We start from the raw sequence: 21,248 nt of genomic DNA, 5'->3' as shown, positions 1-21,248 counted from the left end.
ACAGAAATTCAATAATACAATCAGTAACCAAAGGAAAAAGCTCATTATGCTGGGTGACTCTGTCATCAGAGGCACTAATCTGGGAATTCTCAGCGAGGGAAACACTACAGTTAAAAGCCTCCCAGGATCATCGGCCAGCAGAAATGCTATTCAGTCAGTGACAGTAGGACATTAGAATGTCACCCCCCAAATACAAACAGAAATTGCAAATTGTATAACAAAAGTCAGCTAAATAAGTCACATAGAGAGTCCAAGAAAAGCATTAACCTGTACCAAAATAGCTGGAAAGCTATGAGCACAAATGCTCGTAGTTTGGGCAATAAAATCCCAGACCTGCAAGCCCTAATGGTGGAGGCGGCCTTGGACATTGTTGCTATCACGGAGAAGTGGTTCACAGATTCACATGATTGGGATACTACCATACCGGGATATAACTTATTAAGGAAGGACAGAGAGGACAGAAAAGGGGGAGGCATTGGTGGCCATTGAGGGATCGAAGGCCCCTTAGGCGCCGGTTGCTTCGGTAGGACGCCTAAAAGGACATCCAGACACTCAAGGAGGGGTGCTAAGATAGACGGCGGAGACTCGGGTACCGGTGGCACGGCTGGCTCAACGCTCTGGAGAGCTCTGAGTACTGCAGTCTGAACCATGCGGTCCAACTCCTCCTGAAAGGCCGGTGAGGCCAGGACTGAAGGAGGGGGACGAGTGTCACCGGCTCTCTCTTGGTTCTAAGGCGGCATAGTGCCCGACACAGATATTGGTGGGGAACGCCCGGGACTCCCAGGGACATCGGAGGATAGGGGCTCTGATGGCCAGAGTCACTTCAGTGGTAGTACGGCCACCACCAGAACCGCACCAGCACCAAAGCCATACACCGATGGCAACTGATGCCAATGCTTACAGGATTTCCCACAGTGCTTGGCCCGGTCTTTCCCTGGCGCTGAGGAGGTGGAGGATCCCGATGTTCGAGATATTGGTGAGATCATGGAGTATCAGTCACCATCCCCATGATCCTTTGAGGAAGTGGAGAGAGTAGTAGCGAAGGGGAGCATATCAAGGGGCTCTCCACGACCTCTGGGTATTGATGACTCTGACACTGGAGAGGATAGAGCAGACTTGGAAGAACCAAAAAGCTTCTCCATCTTATCAAGACTCGCTCAATGGCCCTTGGGCATCTGATAACACAGACGACACCCCTGAATGTCGTGCGAGGCCCCCAGAGAATACAGACCTCATACGGATCCGTGATGGACATGGTCCACGGGCAGTGGGGGCACTGGCGAAAACCGGACACCATAAAAATTACCCGGTGTGCGGTCGATAACCGGTGGTCACTGGAGGTGAAAAGTCGGGACTCAACTGTTGCATGTGCCGGCCACGGCAGGCCCACGGCCAGGTTCTCTTACCCTCGTTTGCCTGCTCCAGCGCCTGGCTCTGCTGCTCTCGCGGCCAGTGGCCGCTTCCTCCGACCCCGAGCCGCTCCTCGTGCTCCCAACTCCGCAGCAGACGTCCCTGCTCTGTGGGAGGCCTCCCGGCGCAGTCCGCGGGGAGACGCCGCCGTCTCGTGTCACGCCCCTCCCTAGGTGCACGCAGGCGTGCGCATTAGCTGTTCTTTTAAAGGGGCCATAGCGGGAACCTCACCCACGGCCCTGGATGATGACGTCACTGGGTCCCAGTATATAAAGCCGGGCCTAGCCAACGTTTCCTTGCCTTGGCAACAGGTCTCCACGCTGGTCGTGTCCTGAGTTGCTTGTTCCCGTGTTCCCGTGTTCCTGGTTCCTGACTCGTCTGTGATCCTGTTCCTGTGTTTGTCACTACCTTGCTTGTTCCATTGACAGACCTCCTGGCTTTGACCACTGTTTCGCCTGACTACGCTATTGCTTGTCTCCTTGTATTGACCTCTGCATCACCTGACTACGCTACCGCCCGTCTCCTGGTTTGACCTTTGCCTTGCCTGACCATCCCTCTGCTAACGTCTGGTATTGACCCACGCTTGCCTTGCTACTCTCCTTGCCTGCCACCTGCCCTGACTTCAGTCTGCTCTACTACGCTCCACTTGTCGCCATTCTGGACTTGGCTTTTCAGGCTTCGGCCTGTTCTTACTCGGCGCCCTCTGCCTTCCTCCTGTACTCCTTGGTGCCCGGGTCTCCGGGATTCCGCCTTGTCCAGATCAGACTATCAATTTCTACTACCGCTGCTGGCCCCTGGCTGACATCCTCGTCGCCCCAGAGAAGACCTCGGATGGAGGCCCACCTAAGTCCAGCCGGCCCCGGTACCCAAGGGCTCAACCTGCAGTGAATGAGAGCTGGTATTGGCGAAGCTCCAGCCAGCCTCCATCAGTCAGCCAGCTCCGCTTGCCGACAGTGGGGACCCATACAGAGGACCATTCAATGACCACCATTGCGTTATTGGTTTTCCTGAAGGGTGCAGGTCCGGTAGAGGGTCAGACCTTTAGTCATCCTTGTCTTCGTCCAACTTGTTCTGCTCCACCCATGCTTGCTCAGCTCACCTCTCGCTGTACTCTCGGGGCTTCTCCCTGAGCGGTGTGGCAATCCAAGGACTCACAACTCCTGTCAGTGCAAAATTACTATATATATATATATGCTAACTTTAACAGACTGAGAATAATAAAACAGTGAATATAGCATGTGAAAAACATTGGACACATTTCCAGTTGATTTATTATTACTTTTTTGAAAAGTTGTTAAAAAGGCCTAAAAAGTTAATTAACTTGTTAGGCCTTCAATTAATCAAGAAAAGACAATTTCACACTAGAACACTTATTCTTACCCTTCCAACCTCTCAGGTTGTGACTGTTGTTCTATCTACTTCCAACAACCATGGGTTTCTGTGAGCAGCTGTCTGAGCATGTCAAAATGAAAATACTGTAATTTACTTTTACAAAGCAGGGGCAAGCTATAAAAAAAATCTCTAAACACTTCCAGCTCGAAATTTCAACTGTCAGAAACATTATTAAGAAATGGAAATTAATTATCTTGTGTGGTTGTAGCTGAACAGTTTTCATTTTATCAGTCCAAAGCACTTTGCTCTAAAAAGTTTCAGGCATATCAAGGATTTTTTTGGAATGCTTTAGACAATGACTTTTGTGATGAGGCCAAATGTTTACTTCTAATGTCTTTCATTCAGCTCACTGTTGGGTAAGCAACATAGTACTGTGGACAACTACTGAAGGAACTAATTTTCAGCAGGTCACTTGTATTGTTTTTCAGATCTCACCAGTTTTTGTGCAGTTCTTGGTGGTCATCCAGATAGTGCCTTGACTTCAACAATTCCTTGTAACTTCCATTTATTATCAATGTTTCTGACAGTTGAAATTGCTAGTTGGACATATTCAAATCTTTTTTTTATAGACTTCTTCTCCTTTGTAAGCATGAATTATCTTTATCTTCAAATGCTCTGACAGATGCTGCTTAGAAGAGTCCATGGTTGTTGAAAGTAGACAGAACAACAATTTCAACCCCTCCCCCCCTCCCCAAATGATTAAAAAATATCATTGGGGTTCAAGGAGATGCCTGCACCCCCAATCTCTGCACCTTCTAAATTTGAATAAGTTCACTCGATGGGGCCCAGGATGCCATCATTTTTCAAAATGGTACCAATCTGACCTTGTCACGTGGCAAAGGTTCAATTCTCAGACTTTATCCAAGTCACAAGGTCAGGTCGGTTACATTTTGAAAAATGGCACCATCTAGGTCCGGGCCTAGGGGTCCCCTAGGACCCATCAAGGAAGCTTCTTCAAGTTTAGAATATACCTACAGTACCTGAATGTAATCCACTTTGAAGCGCTGAAAAAAAAAAAAGTGCAAAAAGCAGAATATAAAAAAAAATAAATAACTAAAAAAAATAAATCGACGATTTAGGGGGTGCGAGAGGGTGGCAGGGGAGGTGCTTGGGAGTGCAGGGAGTGGGTGTAGGGTCCCACTTTACCCCAATGATATTTTTGTATACATTTGGGGGAGAGAGAGGGAGAGGGAGGGGGGAGTACTAGACTCCCAACAATGTTAGATAAATATTGGAGTGGGGCAGGGGTGGAGCCAGAGGCATGATATATGTATGTGGAAAGGGGGAACAATATTTATTTTGTGAGGACATCCATCGCCGTGCAAGAAGTATTAATATATTATTTTTAAACTCTGGGGTGTCAGGGCTGCCACTTCAGGCTGCCCTGGGTTGACCCAGGGGTCAGCCCTGACCCCTCCTCGACTCTTATTTTTTGCCATGGCAGTTCTTTTGTTTTTTTGCTTGGCCCTTTAAATGTAACATGGGAACCTTGGACCCGCATTAGGGTCCCAGGGCTCCCGCGTTACATTTACCAATTCGCCAGGATGTGTGATTTTATTGTGGCTGACCAAGAAGGTCAGCCACATGACCTTCTCGGTCATATGGCTGACAACATGAAATTGTCTAGTAATGGCCTGCTTTGCATGTATTTGCATCATTCATGCATGCAAAGCAGGTCATTGTAATAGGGGAGGGAACTGGGTAGGGCCGTGCAAAACAATGCGTATATTGCCACAATAGTGCTCTATCTATCTATCTATGTTAGAGCACTACCGCAGGTTGATGCATTTCCCAGATAGCTGGCTAGGTTTAAAGTTATCTGGGTAAACATACCTGAATAACTTTAAACCTGCTCTAGACCACAACCAGACTTATCCAGATAAACTTACCACGACCAAATAAACCTATCAGGGTGGTGTTGAATATTAGCACAGCCTGGCTATCTTGAAGCCCCACCCTCAGAACATCCCGACACTGCCTCTTTTTTATCTAGGTAAGTTTTAGATGGGTAAGTCATTACCAGAACCGGTGCTAGCATTTTTGCTGCCCTGTGCGAACAATTGCTGTGCTGCCCCCTTCTTTTTTTTTTTTTTTTTTTTTAACACAGACAACCTCACCTCAGTTAAACATGCAGAACACAGACTCACCCTCATCAAATACAGAATAAAGAGACTATAATCTACAAACAGAAAATGAACCAGAAACCGCAACAAGCCAGACTCTGTATGCAGTGTAGCAATGGAGAAACAGAAATATCACCCTTCATCTAAATCATTCATCAAACCATAAAATCAAGGAGTATAAATCAATCATATTAGTAAAACCATATTTATAAAAAGAATATTTCCAACAAGCTAAGGAACAGAATAACATACAATCATTAAGAGCTCATACACAATTTTAAAACTTTTCCAAACAACAATAAAATATTTCAAAATGGCAAACACAGACACCCAATAATTAAAACCAATAATCCTGTATATGGCATAGAAGAGTGGTGCAGCACAAACTTTCTTTACACACTCATACATAACTCACACAGACTCCCATTCGTACATATACACACGCCCCAGAAAGGTTCCCATAAACACACACCCACATCAGACAGGTTCCCATTCATTCACACACACAAACACCCTCCAGTCAGTATCCCATTCATACACATATACACATACCCCAGGGAGGTTCCCATTTATACACAAACCCCATATAGGTTCCCATTTACACACACACATCCCAGGCAGGTTCCCCTTCACACAAACATACCCCAGGCAGTTTCCTACACACACACCTAATCAGGCTCCCATTCACACACATACACACCCCAATCATTCTCCTATTCACAAACACACCCCAGTCAGGCTGCCATGCACACATACATCACAATGAGTCTCCCATTCACACACACACACCACACCCCCTAGACTGGTTCTCATTCACATACACCACACTCCGAAGGCTAGGCTCTCATTCACACATATCACACCCCACACCCCAGTAAGGCTCTCATTCATTCACACACACACAAACCATTGGGAGCCATTCTGCTGCTCCCTCCTGTGTGCCAGCCCCTTTGTTAATCAAATCTCGTGGGGCTAGCACTTCCTCTATGCTGATGTCGTGCATCACGAGATCAGTATCGAGCATGTGCTAGCTGTATTTGCTTTGGACAGTACACACCAGCACCAAGAAGGAGCAGAAGAATGGGTTCCTTCTTCTTTCTTCTGCTGCCAGTGGGATGGGGTCCACTGGTGGACTGTCAGGCCTCAACCTCTTCTGGGCCATCTGTAGAATGGAGTCCACCATTGGCCTCATGGGCTTCTTCCTCTTCCAGGCCACTGGTGCAATGGGGTCTACAGGTGGCCTCACAGGCTTCTTCCTCTTCTCAGCTTCTGGTGGCATGGGGTCCACTAATGGCATCATGGGCTGCCTCTTCTTCCATCTTCCCCATGGGTGTGCCCTCCTGTGCAACTGCACGGAGTGCACACCCAGTAGCATCGGGCCTGGTCAATACCCAAAATTATCCAATGGAGAGAAATAGTTAAAAGCTCAGCTATATCTGGCTAGGTCTCGAACTTAGTCAGAAAAACCCTTTAAATATAGACTTCAATGTAATCTACAGATCATTTTTTAATATTAAAATACATGGTATACAAAAATACTAACCTGAAGATAAGTTTTAGGAACAAAGCCTTTGTTTCCTTTGGAATTTTCAGCCACCCACCAGCCATCAGGTTTTTTATCAAGTATTTGCAAGATTTCACCTTTCTTCACCATTTAAAAATAAGGAATAAAAAAAAAGTGATTATATGTCAAAATATAATTAAAGTAGATTTTGTATAATAGAATTAATTTATAATACAAATATGACATTGGCCTGGTTATGGCTATTGTACTTAACAACAGTAAGCACATACTTGGTTTGCTGATTTTATTACTGGGAGCACTGAGAGGAGAGGATCATCTTGCTGATGATTGAAAAGAAGCAGTAAGTACTGCTTGGGGAAATATTTAAAAATTTAAATATATTGGGGAGAAGTAAGCTATTAGGGTATATTATTTAGTGTATTTGTATGTCTGTATTGAATAAGCAGTCAGAAAGGCAAACAATAAACAGAAGTTTGTGTGTTTGTATTTCCCAACCCTCCCACCCACCTCTAGCTCATTCTTTAATTTATTTATTTATAACTAGGAACTGAAAAATTTAAGATGAAGGCAGCAGTCCAGCAGCAAGAGGGGGACCTACCAGTCTTTTACATCAAGTGTCGCATTTATGATTTTTTACTCGCCGGTGAGAAGTTGTACATGTGCATCTGATGCAAAGAGCTCCCATCTCTCAGAGAAAGCACAGTTGCTTGCCTGTAACAGGTATTTTCCTAGGACAGCATTATGTTAGTCCTCACATGTGGGTGACATCATCCGAAGGAGCCCGACATGGAAAACCTTTGTCAAAGTTTGTAGAAGCTTTGACCAGCACACTGAGCATGCTCAGCATGCCACTATCCACGCGTCCATGCAAGATCCCCCTTCAGTCTTGAAACATAGATGACAAAAAAGACCAGCGAAAAATAAAATAACAAACCAGAAGGAGAACCTAACTCCATGGGGAGGCGGGCAGGATTCCTGAGGACTAACATCCTGCTGTCCTAGGAGAACACCTATTACTGATAGATCTATATTTGTATTGGTGATATAGAAGAACTTTTAAATAAAATAAATACAAATAAGCAACTGCGCTTTCTCCTAGGTCAAGCAGGATGATAGTCCTTACATGTGGGTGAATACCAAGCTCCAGACTGTCCCTGAGAACAGGAGAGACCAAAAGAGACCGAACAAGGTGCCAATGGGCACAACACAACTGCGGCGCTGTAGGTCATCCGGGGACTGTCTGGTTCCCAGAGAAGCATGAAGAGTTAGGTTCAGGTCTGGAACAGGTTGCGCAGGACAGATTGACCAAAAACACTGTCCTGTCCAAGCAATAATGAGACGCAAACATGTGAAGAGAACTCCAGGTTGTGGCCCAGCAAATTTTGATGACGGGGACTGCACGTAGATGAGCCACCGACATCACCATAGCCCGCACAGAGTGAACCTTTACTCTGCCGGCTAGCGGAAGGCCCGCCTGCGCATAGCAGAAGGCGATGTAATCCGCAAGCCAATTCGATAAGGTTTGTTTACCCACCGCCACTCTTAGCCTGCTGGAGTCAAAAGACACAAAGAGCTGAGTGGACTATCTGTGGCTGGCAGTGCGATCTAGATAGAAAGTGAAGGCCCTTTTACAGTCCAAGGTATGAAGAGCCTGTTCCCCCAAGTGGGAGTTAGGTCTCGGGAAGAAGGTAGGTAAAATAATCGACTGATTGATGTGAAAATCAGTGACAACCTTAGGATGCGTACGCAAGACCACACGATCATGAAAAAACCTTGTGTATGGTGGGTACGTGACAAGAGCCTGAAGCTCACTGACCCTACGGGCCGAAGTGATCGCCACCAGGGATATGACTTTACAGGTGAGGAACCTCAGGTCAAATGACTGCAGTGGTTCAAAGGGAGGGCACATGAGCCATGCCAGGACAACGTTAAGGTTCCAGGACGCAACCGGGGCCGAAGAGGGGGCTTCAGCCGGAAGAGGCCCCACATGAAACAGCCTACTAAAGGCTGGACCGAAACAGGCGTGCAGCGACACCGCGATGGTACGCTCTAAAAGCGCTAAGGTGAACTCTGACTGAGATGGTCTGAAGACCAGACTCGGACAGATACCACAGGTAGTCCAACAACCAGGGAAGGGGACATGAGAAAGGATTCAAACCAGTCCCACACACCAGAAGGAAAATCCTTTCCACTTCAGGCTGTGTGACTTCCTGGTAGGAGGCTTCCGAGACACCACCAGGACCTGGGAGATGCAGTCGGAGAGCACCAAGGGCTGGAGGACTACGCATTCAACATCCAAGCTGTCAGAGCTAATGCTCAGAGGCTCGGATAGCGCACCTCTGAGCTGAGATCAGGCGCCATCCCCAGCTGAATGGTTGTCCGCACCGACAGGTCCTGCAGAAGAGGGAAACAGACCTGTCGATGCCCAGAAGGCGTCACGAGAATCTTGGTTCCTCTATACTTCTGAAGTTTCAGCAGTGTTCTCAAGAGGAGTTGTAGAGGGGGGTATGCATATAGAAGGCCCCTCCCCCAGTCGAGGGAGAAGGCATCGCAGGCTGGACATCTGCCCCCCAACACTAGCGAGCAGAACCTGCTCACCTTATGATTGTATGGGGAGGCGAAGAGGTCCACATCTGGCGTACCCCACTGGCAAAATAGTTTGGCTGCTATCTCCGGGTTGAGCGACCACTTGTGTGGCTGGAAGGAGCGGCTCAAGTGGTCCACCAGCACATTGAGATGACCCGGTAGGTATGTCGTTCGCAGAGACATCCCCTGTGAAAGGGCACAGCTCCACACTTGCACCACCTCGTGGCAGAAGAGGAACAAGCCCATGCCACCTTGCTTGTTGATATACCACATCGCTACCTGGTTGTCCATCCGGATCTGGACATCCTTGTGTGACAACCAGTCTCAGAACACCCACAAGGCATAATGGATTGCCCGAAGCTCCAGAAAGTTAATTTGACAGCGGGCTTCACTGGCGTCCATGTGGCCTAGCAAGTGGAGCAGATGGTAGGCGGATGCCTGCTGGCTGTTCCGGGCAAAGGTGGCTAGTGAGGCGAGAGTGAGAGCCCTATCCCTGGGCAGAAACACTTTTTCCAGAGCCATGTCCAGCCTGGTTCCTATGAAGCCCAGCTGAGGAGACGGGGTTTAAAAAAGGTTTGGATAAGTTCTTGGAGGAGAAGTCCATTACCTGCTATTAATCAAGTTGAATTAGAAAATAGCCACTGCTATTACTAGCATCAGTAGTGTGGGATATTCTTAGTTTTTGGGTACTTACCAGGTACTTGTAGCTTGGATTCGCCACTGTTGGAAACAGGATGCTGGGCTTGATGGACCCTTTGACCCAGTATGGCAATTTCTTATGTTCTTATGAGATGAGACTTGGAGTAGTTGATAACAAACTCCAGCGTCTGTAGCGCCTGCCCTTTCAGGGCCAGAGCACTCAGGGCTCCTGCTCGAGAGTCGTTCTTGATCAACCAGTCGTCGAGTTACGGAAAGACATGTACCGATCGACATCTGAGATAGGCCGCCACCACTGCCAGGCATTTGGTGAAAATGCGGGGAGTGGAAGCCAACCCAAAGGGCAGCATCCTGTTTTGGTAATGAGCCTTCCCCACCCCAAAGCGGAGGTACTTCCTGTGGCCGGGAAAAATGGCTAAGTAGGCGTACGCTTCCTTGAGGTGAGGGGGCAAGCCAGTCTCCTCCTCCTCTGTGGAGGGGAATCAGCATGCCCAAAGAGACTATCTTGAACTTTTCTGTTGTGAGAAACTTTTTCAATGCCCGAAGGTTGAGGATGGGGGTGCAAGCCGCCATTCCTTTTTGGAATGAGGACATACCTCAAATAGAACTCTCGGTCCTGCTGGGAGCGAGGGACTGGCTCTATTGCGCCTGCTGTGAGAAGGGTGGAGCTCTGTTTGAAGTATGACCTGCTGGGTGGACAAACCCCACGATGGACATGGGGGAGAGGTCCCTGAGAGATGGCTGAAGTTGAGACGGTACCCCTGATGGATGATAGGAAGGACCCATCGGTCCGAAGTGATCTCCTCCCAGCGATGGGCGAAGCCGAGAAGCCTGCCTACTACTGGGGGATCTGGAGTGAGGGGTACAGTCAACTGACTTCCACTCCCATGCCGCCAGTCAAAAGCCTGTGGTTGGGGCTTGCTGGGGTGCTGGCTGGGGTCTAGGTGCTCGCTGCTGGCAAGGGCGACCCCTGGAGCCAGTGCGTGGTATACGAGCCCGGGAGGCCAGAGGATAATATTTCCTCTGCCGGTAAAAGGGCTTCCGGGATCCCGGCCTGGAGGATTTCCTGGCTGAGGATGAGCCTTCGGAGGCACTAGCAGACAGTTCTTGAAGGGTGTCATGATGATCCTTCAGCTGCGCTACCGCATCCCGGACTTTGTCCCCGAAGAGGTTTTCATCTGTGCAGGGGAGATCAGCTAGCCTTTCCTGGATGGCCTGACAGAAGTCAAAGGCTCTAAGCCTCCTCTGGGCGCCGATGCCCACCACAGCTACGCAGGCCACTATTTCAAAGACATCATAAGTGGATCGTACCTCAAGCTTGCCAGCATCTAGACCCAGTAGAACAATGGCCGAGAGGGGCCTCCTGCTTGTTGAGGCAGACCCTCTGCAAAGTCCTGGGCCCGCTTCCAGAGGCTGCAGTTGTACTGGGGTCATGTAGAGCTGTTAGGTGGTGATGCAGGCCACCAGCATAGCACCCTGGAAGACCTTCCTGCCTAAGGCGTCAAGCTCTCTGTGCTCTCACCCAGGAGGGGCAGAGACATGGGTGTGGAAGCATTGGGCCTTCTTCAAGGCGGATTCCATGACCACCGACTGGTGGGGGAGGTGCCACTTCTCACACTCCACGGCCTGCTCCACCAAACAAGTGGCATCAGAATTTCTGTTGACGTGAGGGAGAGAAATGGGATGCTCCCACATGCGGAGGATGAGGTCTTTGAAGATATCGTGGATGGGAACTGCCACTATTTCCTTCGAAGCATCGACAAACTGGAGTACTTCCAATATTTTGTGTCGCGCATCCTCGTCTGTGAGTAACTGAAAGAGGTTGGCTTCAGTAATGGCACTTACAAACCCCGCGAAGGGCAGATCCTCAGGGGGCGACTGACGCCATTCTTCTGGTGAGGAGGAATCCGAGAGGGTGTCATCCGAATATTCGGAGGATGACTCCATAGAATCATCTCCCCAAGGGTCATAAGGCCCTTCCTCCTCACTAGGGCCCATGTGATGTAGACGAGGCCCATGAGGAGTATCAGCCCTGGGCTCCGATAGCCGCAGAGGCCACACAGGAACCACGGGAATTGATGGTTCTCCTGGCATCGAGGGAACCGGACGCGGAAGACGGGATGGCCCCGGCAGAGGCTCTGGAAATCGTGGTTTCAGAACCACAGCATCGCCCATCTCTTCCTTCTCGGTGGACCCAAGCATCAGTGGCCGTGGAGGAATCGAGGATCCCTCGGGCACCGGTTGCGTCGGTAGAGCACCTAAACGGACATCCAGACACTTTAAGAAGAGTGCTAAAACTGACAGCAGGAGCTCGGGCACTGGTATGGGTGCCGGTGGCACAGGCAGCTCCATGCTCTGAAGCACCTTGAGCACCGCGGATTGCACCCTGTAGTCCAACTCCTGAAAGTCCGGTGTAGTCAGGACTGAGGGAGGAGGACGAGGCGTCTCTGGCTCTTCCTCTGGTCCCCGAGGTGCGGTGATGGCACCGATATCAGTGGGGAAAGTCTAGGACTACCGGGGACATCAGAGGATGGGGCCTCCGATGGCTGGTGTCACTTCAGTGGCGACCCGGCAGCTGCCGACGCCACACTGGAACCGGAGCCGTGAGTCGAGGGCAACCGGTGACGATGCTTACATGATCTCCCTCATTCCTCGGACCGGTCTTTCCCTGGAAGCAGAAGATCCTAAAGTACGGGAGAGTAGTGAGATCATGAAGGCTCTCTCACCACCCCCATGATCCTTTGAAGGACCAGTGAGAGGGATAGCGAGGGTGAGTGTATCGAGAGGCTCCCAGTGACTTTTTGGAGTCGAGGGATCCGAAGCAGGAGTAGGTGGAGCAGACTTGAGTGCCCCAAAAAGTTTTTCCATCTTATCAAGGTGCGCCCGATGGCCCTTGGAGGTCATCTGGTCACACAGATGACACCTATGGACATGGTGCGAGGCCTCCAGGCAGATGATACAGACCTCATGTGGATCCATGATGCACATGGTCTGCAGGCACTGGAGGCACCAACGAAAACCATGAAGAAACACCCTGCATGCAGTCGATGACCGGCAGTCACCATGCAGCGAGGCGTCGTGGATTGACCACAGGCAAGAAAGGCCAAGAAAAAGCCTACCAACCGAGGAGGAACTGACTGTGAAGGGAGACCCAACAAGGAAATCGAGAAAAAAAACCAAACTTGTCGAGAAGAGAAAGGAAAAAACTGAACTCCACAAACTGCGAGGCAACTGCACTATGGAAAAGAAGAGGTTGAAGTGGGACGTTGCGTGGACGCGTGGATAGCGGCATGCTGAGCATGCTCAGTGTGCTGGTGAAAGCTTCTAGAAACTTTGACAAAAGTTTTCTGTGCCAGGCTCCATCAATGATGTCACTCACTTGTGTAGACTAACTACTTGTCCTAGGAGAACGACGTTGATTGCTGCAGGCTAGAGTGGCAGACCTGGAGAAGCTGAGGCAGACAAAGAAGTATATAAATGTGACCTTTAGGGACATAGTAGCCAAGTACCAACTCCAGTCTGGCAGCCCTGGTGCTGCCTTGGAGGAGGAGGTTTCATGACTGGAGAGCATCAACCTGGTGCAGTAGGAAATGATCTTGTAGCAAGGACCTGCTCTCCAGGTGGTACATTGTCCTCTCACACCAAAGATGTGTCTCCCAGAGCTACTACCCATGAGGGAAAGGTTAGATCGGCCGTCATAGTTAGTGATTCGATTATTAGGAATGTAGACAGCCGGGTGGCTAGTGGGCATGAGGATCGCCTGTTAATATGCCTTTCTTGTGTAAAGGTGGCGGACCTCACGCATCACCTAAATAGGATTCTAGAAATTGCTGGGGAGGAGCTGGCTGTTGTGGTACATGTGGGCACCAATGACATAGAAGATGTGGAAGGGAGGTTCTGGAAGCCAAATTTAGGGTCTTAGGTAGAAAGCTGAAATCCAGAACCTCCAGGGTAGCATTCTCTGAAATGCTCCTTGTTCCACATGCGGGACCCCAGAGGCAGGCAGAGCTCCAGAGTCTCAATGTGTGGATGAGACAATGGTGCAAGGAAGAGGGATTCCGTTTTGTAAGGAACAGGGGAACCTTTTGGGGAAGGGGGAGTTTTTTCTGATGGGATGGGCTTCACCTTAACCAGGGTGGAACCAGGCTGCTGGCACTAACCTTTAAAAAGGAGATAGAGCAGCTTTTAAACTAGAACAAAGTGGAAAGCCGACAGTCGCTCAGCAGTGCATGGTACGGAGGGTTTTTTTTAAACCCTGTTTATCCCCATTAACATTGTAACCTTCATATTTGTTGTAAACCGTTATGATGGATTTATAATTATGAATCCGAATGACGGTATATAAAACCCGATAAAAAATAAATAAATAAGTATCTTCAAATTATACTAATGAAGCATTAGAGTTAGGGCATCCCAACAGTGAGGTTCCAATAATAAGAAAAATAGTCCAAGTGCCTATAATTAAAAACTTACCTAAGCTAAAAGATTCCAATGTATCCCTGTCAACTAAAAAGCAGAATGTAAATCCAAATAAAAAACACATTTTGAAATGTTTGTATGCCAATGCCAGAAGTCTAAGAAGTAAGATGGGAGAATTAGAGTGTTTAGCAGTGAATAATGACAGACTTAATTGTCATCTCAGACATGGTGAAAAGAGGATAACCAATGGGATAGTGCTATACAGTGCTACAAATAATATCTCAATGACAGAGAGGAGCATCTTGGTGGCAAGGTGGCGCTTTATGTCAGGGATGGCATAGAGGCCAATAGGATAAAGATCCTGCATGAGACTAAATGCACAATCGAATCTTTATGGGTAGAAATCCCTTGTGTATTGGGGAAGAATATAGTGATAGGAGTATACTACCATCCACCTGGCCAAGATGGTGAGACGAACAGTGAAATGCTAAGAGAAATTAGGGAAGCTAGCCAAACTGGTAGTACGGTAATAATGAGAGATTTCAGTTACCCCAATATTGACTGGGTAAGTGAAACATCAGGACATTCTAGAGAGATAAGGTTCCTGGCTGGAATAAATGATAGTTTTATGGAGCAATTGGTTCAGCAACTGATGAGAGAGGGAGCAATTTTAGATCTAATTCTCACTGGAGTGCAGGATTTGGTGAGAGAGGTAATGGTGGTGGGGCCGCTTGGCAATAGTGAAATAATATGATCAAATCTGAATTAATGACTGAAAGAGGGACACTAAGTAAATCCACGGCTCTAGCGCTAAACTTTCAAAAGGGAAACGTTGAGAAAATGAGAAAAGTAGTTTAAAAAAAATGAAAGGTGCAGCTACGAAAGGTAAAAAGTGTGCAACAGGTGTGGACATTGTTAAAAAAAATACCATCTTAGAAGCACAATCCAGATGTATTCCATGCATTAAAAAAGGTGGAAAGAAAGCAAAACAATTACTGGCATGGTTAAAAGATGAGGTGAAAGAGGCTATTTTAGACAAAAGATCTTCATTCAAAAATTGGAAGAATCCATCAGAAGAAAATAGGATAAAGCATAAACATTGGCAAGTTAAATGTAAAACACTGATAACACAGGCTAAGAGAGAATTTGAAAAGAAGCTGGTCATAGAAGCAACAACTCACAATAAAAAGATTTTTAAATATATCCAAAGCAGAAAGTCTGTGAGAGAGTTGGTTGGACCATTAGATGATAGAGGGGTTAAAGGGACACTTAGAGAAGATAAGGCCAACGCAGAAAGATTAAATGATTTGTTTACTTCGGTGTTTGCTTCGGTGTTTAAGAGGATGTTGGGGAGATACCAGTTTCAGAAAAGGTTTTCATGAGTAATGATTCAGATGAATTAAACCAAATCACAATGAGCCTAGAAGAGGTGGTAGGCCTAATTGACAAACTGAAGAGTAGTAAATCACCTGGACTGGATGGTATATACCCCAGGGTTCTGAAAGAACTAAAAAATGAAATTTCAGACCTATTTCAATTCATTTGTAACTTATCATTAAAATCATCCATTGTACCTGAAGATTGGAAGATGGCCGATATATAAAAAGGGATCTAGGGTTGATCCGGGTAAGTATAGACAGGTGAGCCTGACTTCAGTGCCAGGAAAAATCATGGAAACTATTATAAAGAATAAAATCACAAAACATTTAGATAGACATGGTTTGATGGGACACAGCCAACACAGATTTACCCAAGGGAAGTCTTGTCTCACAAATCTCCTAAAATTTTTTGAAGGGGTGAATAAACATGTGGACAAAGATGAACTAGTAGATATGGTGTATTTGGATTTTCAGAAGGCATTTGACAAATTCCCACATGAGAGACTTCTAAGGAAACTAAAAAGCCATGGGATAGGAGGCGATGTCCTTCTGTGGATTGCAAGTAGGTTAAAATACAGGAAACAGAGAATAGGATTAAATGGTCTGTTTTCACAGTGGAGTGCCTCAGGGATATGTACTTAGACCTGTGCTTTTTAATACATTTGTAAATGATCTGGAAAGGGGCAAGACGAGTGAGGTGATCAAATCTGTGAATGAGACAAAATTATGCAGAGTAGTTAAATCTCAAGTGGATTGTGATGAATTGCAAGAGGACCTTGGAAGACTGGGCTTCCAAATGGCAGATGAAATTTAATGGGACAAGTGCAAAGTGATACATATAGGGAAAAATTACCCTTGCTGTAGTTACATAATATTAGGTTCTATCTTAGGAGTTACCAACCAGGAAAAAAATTAGGTGTCATAGTAGATAATACATTGAAATTGTCGACTCAGCCAATCAAAAAAGCAAACAGAATGTTAGGAATTATTAGGAAGGGAATGGCAAATAAAATGCCTCTATATTGCTCCATGGTGAGACCACATCTTGAATAACTTACGCAAGTCTGGTCACTGCATCTAAAACAAGATATAGTTGCACTGGAGAAAGTGCAGAGAAGGGCAACCAAAGTGATAAGAGGCATGGAATGGCTGCCTTATGAGGCAAGGCTAAAGAAGTTAGGGCTGTTCAGTTTGGAGAAGAGAATACTGCGAGGGGATGTGATAGAGGTCTACAAAATCCTGAAAGGACTTGAACAAGTTAATGCAAATCGGTTATTTACTCTCTCAGATAATAGAGGACCAGGGGGCACTCCATGAAGATAGCAAGTAGCTCATTTAAAACAAATTGAAGAAAATTCTTTTTCACTCAGCACATAGTTAAACTCTGGAATTCATTACCAGAAGATGTGGTTATAGCAGTTAGTATAACTGGGTTTAAAAAAGGTTCCTAGAGGAAAAATCCATAAACTGATATTAATTAATAAGCAATAGTAAATTGTGATTTATTTAATGTTTGGGTACTTGCCAGGTACTTGTGACTTGTGGCTGTTGGAAACAGGATACTGGGCTTGATGGACCCTTGGTCTGATCCAGTATGGCATATCTCCAATCTAAATCTTAAGTTCTATATATATGCTGATGATGTACAAATTTTAATCCCCATATCTACGTCACTGGACTCCACACTCAAATTATGGAACTCTCATTTACAAACAATCAACCATCACCTTTCAAGCATTAACCTGGTACTCAACACTTCCAAGACTGAACTACTGCTAATAACCCCAGAAGGCAGTCCATTTCATAACCAACTGCATTCTAACATTCAAATATCCCATGCCCGAGATCTTGGAGTTATAATAGATAGTCACTTGAATTTAAAGCAGTTTATAAAACACACAACAAGGGAGTGCTTCTACAAGCTACAAGTACTCAAAAAACTCAAACCGCTACTATTCCACCATGACTTCAGATCCGTCCTTCAAGCTATTCTTTTCTCCAAGATAGACTACTGCAATTCCATCTTGCAAGGTCTACCGATTTCCACTATAAAACCCCTCCAACTGCTCCAAAATGCAGCGGCAAGAATTGTAACAAATACTAATCGGAGAGCGCATATCTCCCCCATCCTAAAGGACCTCCACTGGCTCCCAGTAAACTTCAGGATCCTTCATAAATCACTGACAATTATCCACAAAAATATTCACCATCAGACTCCTGTAGATCTTTTACACCCTTTCAAACTACACTTGACAACCAGACCCTTAAGAGATGCCTACAAGGGATCCTTACATGTTCCCCCAATCAAATTTGTACAACACGCTAACATCAGAGACAGGACATTCTCTACCGCAGGACCCTCCATCTGGAACACTATACCCCCGGACCTCAGACAGGAAACCTGTCTACTAACTTTTAAAAAGAAACTGAAGATATGGCTATTCTGCCGAGCCTTCCCTGCCGATAGCCCAACCGCCTGATTTATTGTATATAGTAATCTATCTTCGTTCTCCCCCTCTTTTTTTCCTTCTCCCAGTTAAGGCAACCTTGTTAGAATGTAATTTTTATGCTCCTTCAAATTGTCTCTTGTTATATGGTTGGTTATAGTTCTGCTTCGTTCGATGTAAACAGAGTTGATTTGATCTGTATCAAGAAAGTCGGTATATAAAAGCCTTAAATAAATAAATAAATAAATAAATAAATAAATATCTTATGTTCTTATGTAAATTTATACAGTACTGAATGTTGATATATTGTCCAGTGGTGTAAATTACTTCAAAAAATTCAATAAAATCTATTCTTAAAAAATAAATAAATTAGTTTAGTACCTGGAATATTTCCCCTTTTATAGAGCTAGTTACTGCTCTGTCATTCCTCTCCAGTCCTTGCTGCAATGGTACCATTCTCGCCAGAAGTTGATCATCCCCCTAAATGTATCATTCACCTCCATGGACTTAATGGTATCACCTTCTCAGGTGAAAGGACAAAAAAGCTCATTTCCTAATGAACTAGTAGGTTGAGAAGTAGGCACTGCTATGGACAATAATTTAGCATGAACAATAATTTTCTTTAAATTCATGATTGTACTGAACCATTCAAAATTACTCTAGGTATTCTCTTGTGACTGTTTCTCTCCTATACATGCTCAATTTTGCTTTAATCCATAGCATGTTCATTCATGAGAATTCAGACTTTGCTCTGTTCATAAATAATAGAATCTACCCTGTAAAACACTATTATATGCTGAATTATGAGGGATTTTCAGGATACCAGCACATTAAAAAAAGAACTAAAAACATGGTTGTTTAGACAATCATTCACAGACTGATATGATCAATATATATATCAATATCAACCTTCATCTTGAACTCTAATACTTCTTTAATAAGTTTCTTCTAAATTAAGCCTTAAATTGTCTCATTCTAACATGTTATACTCTGCTGCTGCCGAGATGTTATAACTATGTTTATATTGTGTTATAATTTATAACCTGTTCATTGTATGAAGTTGTTACACTGTAAACCGGGGTGAAGGCACTCAGCTATACGTCGGTATAAAAAAAGAATATAAATAAATAAGTAAATAAATAAATAAATAATTAAGGTAGTCATACTCTTTTTTTACAAAACAAGTATAAAAAAACTTTGAAGATAATGAATTAGGCCTTCCATATTGGTGTTACTATTTTTTCTTGTCTACCTTTACTGATTACAAATCTTTCCAAACAAGAATAGCACCATTGCAGCTAAAATGAATTCTACACTTCAGAGGAAAGATCAAATAGTCCCCCAAGAAAAAGGATATTTTGCTTTAAGACAATTTTCTTAATATAGACCTTGTTTTGCCTTCAAAAGAAATAGAAAACCAGAGGGTATGAATGGGATATAGCAGAGTTGCTTACCTGTAACAGGTGTTCTCCGAGGACAGCAGAAAGTTAGTCATCACAAATGGATGACATTATCAGATGGCACCCCAATACGGAAAACTTATGTCAAAGTTTCTAGAACTTTGACTAGGCACACTGAGCATGCCCTTGTAACATAGAATTATAATTAAAATAAAAAATAGAAGAAGCCCAACTCCATGGGGTGGCAGGCAGGTTTCATAAGGATTCACATCCTGCTGTCCTCAGAGAACACCTGTTACAGGTAAGCAACTCTGCTTTCTTCAAGGACAAGCAGGATGGTAGTCCTCACACACGGGTGAATCCCTAGCCACAAGCTGCTCCTCAAAACAAAAGGGGACTAACAGACACCCAACCAGGTGCCAATGGGCACAACAACACCGGTGCTGTTGGTAACAGAGGTGGAGACAGCCTGAATCCAAACCACAGGCCCTAGGCAGGAAGTGTTGGGTTCTACATCTCAAACAGTTTCCAAAGAACAGATTGGCTGAGCATATTGTCGCGTCAGCTATCCTTATCCAGACAGTAATGATCTTTGGAGAGAACTCCAATTCGCAGCCTTGCAGATCTTCTCCACGGGAACTGCTCGCAAGTGGGCCAACAATGTTGCCATGGCTCTGACAGAATGAGCCTTGACATAACCCCCAAGATGAAGTCCCACCTGAGCATAACAGAAGGAAATGGAATCTGCTAGCTAACTGGATAGTGTCTATATGGCAACGGCAATGCTCAACCTATTCTTATAAAAGAAATAAAAAGTTGGGTGGACTGTCTATGGGTTTCTGTCTGCTCCAGATAGAAGGCTAAGGCTTGCTTGCAGTCCAAACTTTGCAGTGCTCATTCGCCTTAGAGCGATTGGGGCCTGGGAAAGAATGTTGGCAGGACAATGGACTGGTTAAGACTTAAGTCTGTCAGAACCTTAGGCAGGAATTTAGGGGGCATTCGCAAGACCACCCTATCATGAAAATATGTAGTGTAACGTGGATAAATCACTAAGGCCTGGAGCTCACTGACCCTGCGCGCTGAGATGACCGCCTCCAAAGATATAACCTTACAGGTCAGGTACTTTAGGTCAGGTGTGCAGAGGCTCAAAAGGAGCTTTCATAAGCTGAGCAACCACTTTGAGGGCCCAAAACACAGCAGGAGGCCTTAGGGGAGGCTTCAATTGAAGCAGGCCTCACATGAAATGTACAACTATAGGCTGTACAGAGATGGGTGCACCATCTACACCTTGGTGGTATGTGCTAGTTGCACTGAGATGAAATCTAAACGAGTTGGTCTTTAAGCCAGCTTCCAATGGGTGTAGAAGATAAATCAAGCAGTTTGTGTGTGGGGCAGGAGAATGGATCTAGGGCCTTCTGCTCACACCACATGGAAAATCTCCTCTACTGCAGTCCATAGGACTTTCTAGTGAAAAGCTTTCTAGAAGCCACTAGGACCCAAGACACATCCTCTGAAAGATCAAGCAGCTGCAGGATTAACCTCTCAACATCCAGGCTGTGAGCGACAAGGCCTGAAGATTGGGATGTCACAGCCTGCCTTGTACTTGAGTGATGAGATCTGGGGAAGTCCCCAGGCTGATAGGTCTCTGGATGCACAATTACCATAGGAGTGGAAACCAGACCTGTCTCGGCCATTGAGGGGGCTATGAGGATCATAGTTCCCTTGTTCTCGCGAAGCTTCAAGACAGTATTCACCACTAAGGGAATCGGAGGATACGCATACAGAAGATACTTGCCTTAATGATGGGCAAGGACGTCAGAGTCTGGTTTGCCATCTGACCTGTATAGGGAGCAGAACTGAGGCACTTTCCTGTTGCAGGAGAACGTAAACAGATCTACGTCTGGGCTCCC

The 21,248-nt window shown here is 45.8% G+C and overlaps 1 protein-coding gene across 5 annotated transcripts in view; it reads right to left on the bottom strand.

The window, feature by feature from the left end:
* The window catches only part of NPHP1 (nephrocystin 1), a 382,880-nt gene that overhangs the window by 290,384 nt on the left and 71,248 nt on the right, over window positions 1-21,248 (bottom strand). For all 5 annotated transcript variants that reach the window (XM_029594329.1, XM_029594331.1, XM_029594333.1 and 2 more), the window contains exon 5: window positions 6,469-6,570. In XM_029594329.1, coding sequence (XP_029450189.1) covers window positions 6,469-6,570 — 102 coding nt within the window. The remainder of the gene's footprint in view (window positions 1-6,468; window positions 6,571-21,248) is intronic.

The sequence above is a fragment of the Rhinatrema bivittatum genome, chromosome 3, assembly GCF_901001135.1.
Source record: "Rhinatrema bivittatum chromosome 3, aRhiBiv1.1, whole genome shotgun sequence".
Taxonomy (NCBI): domain Eukaryota; kingdom Metazoa; phylum Chordata; class Amphibia; order Gymnophiona; family Rhinatrematidae; genus Rhinatrema; species Rhinatrema bivittatum.
Note: the sequence above shows the minus strand (reverse complement) of the source record. Positions and strands in the feature narration are given on the sequence as shown.